We start from the raw sequence: 1,972 nt of genomic DNA, 5'->3' as shown, positions 1-1,972 counted from the left end.
CCGCCAAAAACTATGACTATGATCGAATAATAAAATGATTTTCATTTTTACCGTCTTACATATACAGACTTCAGGCACGGTCATGAAATCAACTATAAATATTATGAAGATGATCAAATGTTATCTTCAGTTCTGGAAGCGAATATTTATGTTCTCATTTCTCGTATTAGTCGTTTTATTTTATGTGACTTTTTATTTCAATTGCAAAAAAACCTTCACCGATGATCTAGAACAAACGTTTGCCATATCACTTGAACATCTCGACGAGGAGCAGAGAATCAACATCGAACTGACTGAAATAAGAAACGATCTAATTCAAAAGTACGTCTTGCTGAAGTTGTGCATCATATAAAATGGAATATTATAATATAATAATCGTTTACTTTTATATTTTATGTTTTTAGATTGAGATTCGATGAAAAAAATGTACACAAGCCATCTTATTACAGTATTTTTTATCTTATATTTTAATTATACCAAAACGCACAGATTATCATGATGCACAAAAGTTCACATTGCTTTTTTTACTAAAATAGTATATTGTGTGGCAATGGCAGGAAATGAGCTAATTCAGTCGTGGATGATGTCTGCACTATTTGGAGACTGAAATTTCAATGATGCAATGACGCACGATGTGTCAGTGCTCGAATGGGGGATGCGCAGGGGGACGGATCTCCCCATCCCCTACTATTTTTATTTTTTTTGCGTACCCTTACTATTTTTTTTTTTTACTTGGATGGGGAGGGGGGGGCATTAAGAACTAATGATCGAAATAATGTAAGATGTAGATATTGGTATCAAAATATATTATACCTATTTGGAATTCAAAATGTGTTGCTTAAAAGTGAAATTCAAAATGTATAAGGCCCTCCACGAGTCTGTGTTGAGTAAATGCGCTCTTTGAACGTAGTTTTTATATCGTTAGATTGAGCGCATCTACTTAATTTTTTCCCAACTCGACCACTGGGCCCACACATATTATTTTTGTCACGCCTCTGCGTCTGAGAGTCTGCGTTTATCGATCACAGCAAAGGTGGCGCAGATATCTATGCAACAACTAGACTATTCTGAGTAAAATAATATTTCATAAAAGAAACTTTAATAGACATTTAAATTTTATTTATTTTAAGCATCATGCATAAAGGTTATAATATTAATATAATATTTAACCAAAATTGTGTGTTTTGTAAGGACTGTGGTATAGGTTCAAGTTTCTGGTTGTGTGATATACGCGCCTAGCACTTTTGGGGATTTCCATTTTACCACCAGGAATATTTAGGGGTTCCCACTTTACCAACCGGCATTTTTTGAGAAGTGCTGGCTCACTAAATATCTATACAATATGTTCACATTAATTTATAGAAAACAGTAGGTTTACTAAACGTTCAACGCCTTCCGTTTATTTATAAACGTTAAAATTAACGCCACATTGAAAATTAAAATCGTAGCGTAAATAAACATTTAGAAAATATATTTTGGTTTGTTTTAGAATAAAATATTTTAAAGTAGAATCGGACAGTCGGACGTTGTGAAATAATAATATATGTCAATATAAATTATTCATCTTACAGATGAAAAACACAAGTAAAATGTTATACGTCCCGTCTGAAGAGTACGAATTGTTGCGTCGCCGTATTTATTCAAACACGAAAGAAGTTTGGTATTACGTCAGTTCTACATTACGATCGTTGGCAAACGAATTCGATGATTTGAAACCAAAAGTTTCTGATATGAAAACCATGGTCGACGAACAGTATAGATCGTTTATTGAGAGATGTAGCCAAGCTGGTCGATGTCGACGGTTATTCACAGTGGAGGTGGAAAGAGTTTGGCTCTTTGAGTAGACTGGTCCAAAAGAGACTTCAACATACGCAGAATCCACCTGACTGTTCCAAAGCTAAAAAGCTCTTGTGCAATTTTATCTACGTAAGTTAGTTCAATCCAACTATTCTGTTTAAGTGTAAATTATAAA

At 33.8% G+C, this 1,972-nt stretch overlaps 2 protein-coding genes across 4 annotated transcripts in view; both read left to right on the top strand.

Moving 5' to 3' along the window:
* LOC100166593 (alpha-(1,6)-fucosyltransferase-like) overlaps positions 1 to 1,972 on the top strand; it is a 29,707-nt gene that overhangs the window by 15,630 nt on the left and 12,105 nt on the right. The window lies entirely within an intron of this gene.
* On the top strand, positions 17 to 1,932 carry LOC100572017. Its single transcript, XM_029486548.1, has 3 exons — positions 17 to 321; positions 405 to 426; positions 1,572 to 1,932. Exons 1-3 carry the CDS (start codon positions 35 to 37, stop codon positions 1,842 to 1,844), a joined length of 582 nt encoding a protein of 193 aa, XP_029342408.1. The 5' UTR covers positions 17 to 34; the 3' UTR covers positions 1,845 to 1,932.

Source organism: Acyrthosiphon pisum, chromosome A1, assembly GCF_005508785.2.
Source record: "Acyrthosiphon pisum isolate AL4f chromosome A1, pea_aphid_22Mar2018_4r6ur, whole genome shotgun sequence".
Classification (NCBI taxonomy): domain Eukaryota; kingdom Metazoa; phylum Arthropoda; class Insecta; order Hemiptera; family Aphididae; genus Acyrthosiphon; species Acyrthosiphon pisum.
The sequence above is the reverse complement of the archived record's forward strand: the minus strand, read 5'-3'. Positions and strand labels throughout refer to the sequence as shown.

What these genes read in the sequence shown, in the direction of transcription:
- LOC100572017 (XM_029486548.1), top strand. Translation starts at nt 35, where the DNA reads ATGATTTTCATTTTTACCGTCTTACATATACAGACTTCAGGCACGGTC. An exon ending in AGAAACGATCTAATTCAAAA is followed by an intron (nt 322 to 404) that starts GTACGTCTTGCT and finishes TTATGTTTTTAG; the next exon opens with ATTGAGATTCGATGAAAAAA. An exon ending in TGAGATTCGATGAAAAAAAT is followed by an intron (nt 427 to 1,571) that starts GTACACAAGCCA and finishes TTCATCTTACAG; the next exon opens with ATGAAAAACACAAGTAAAAT.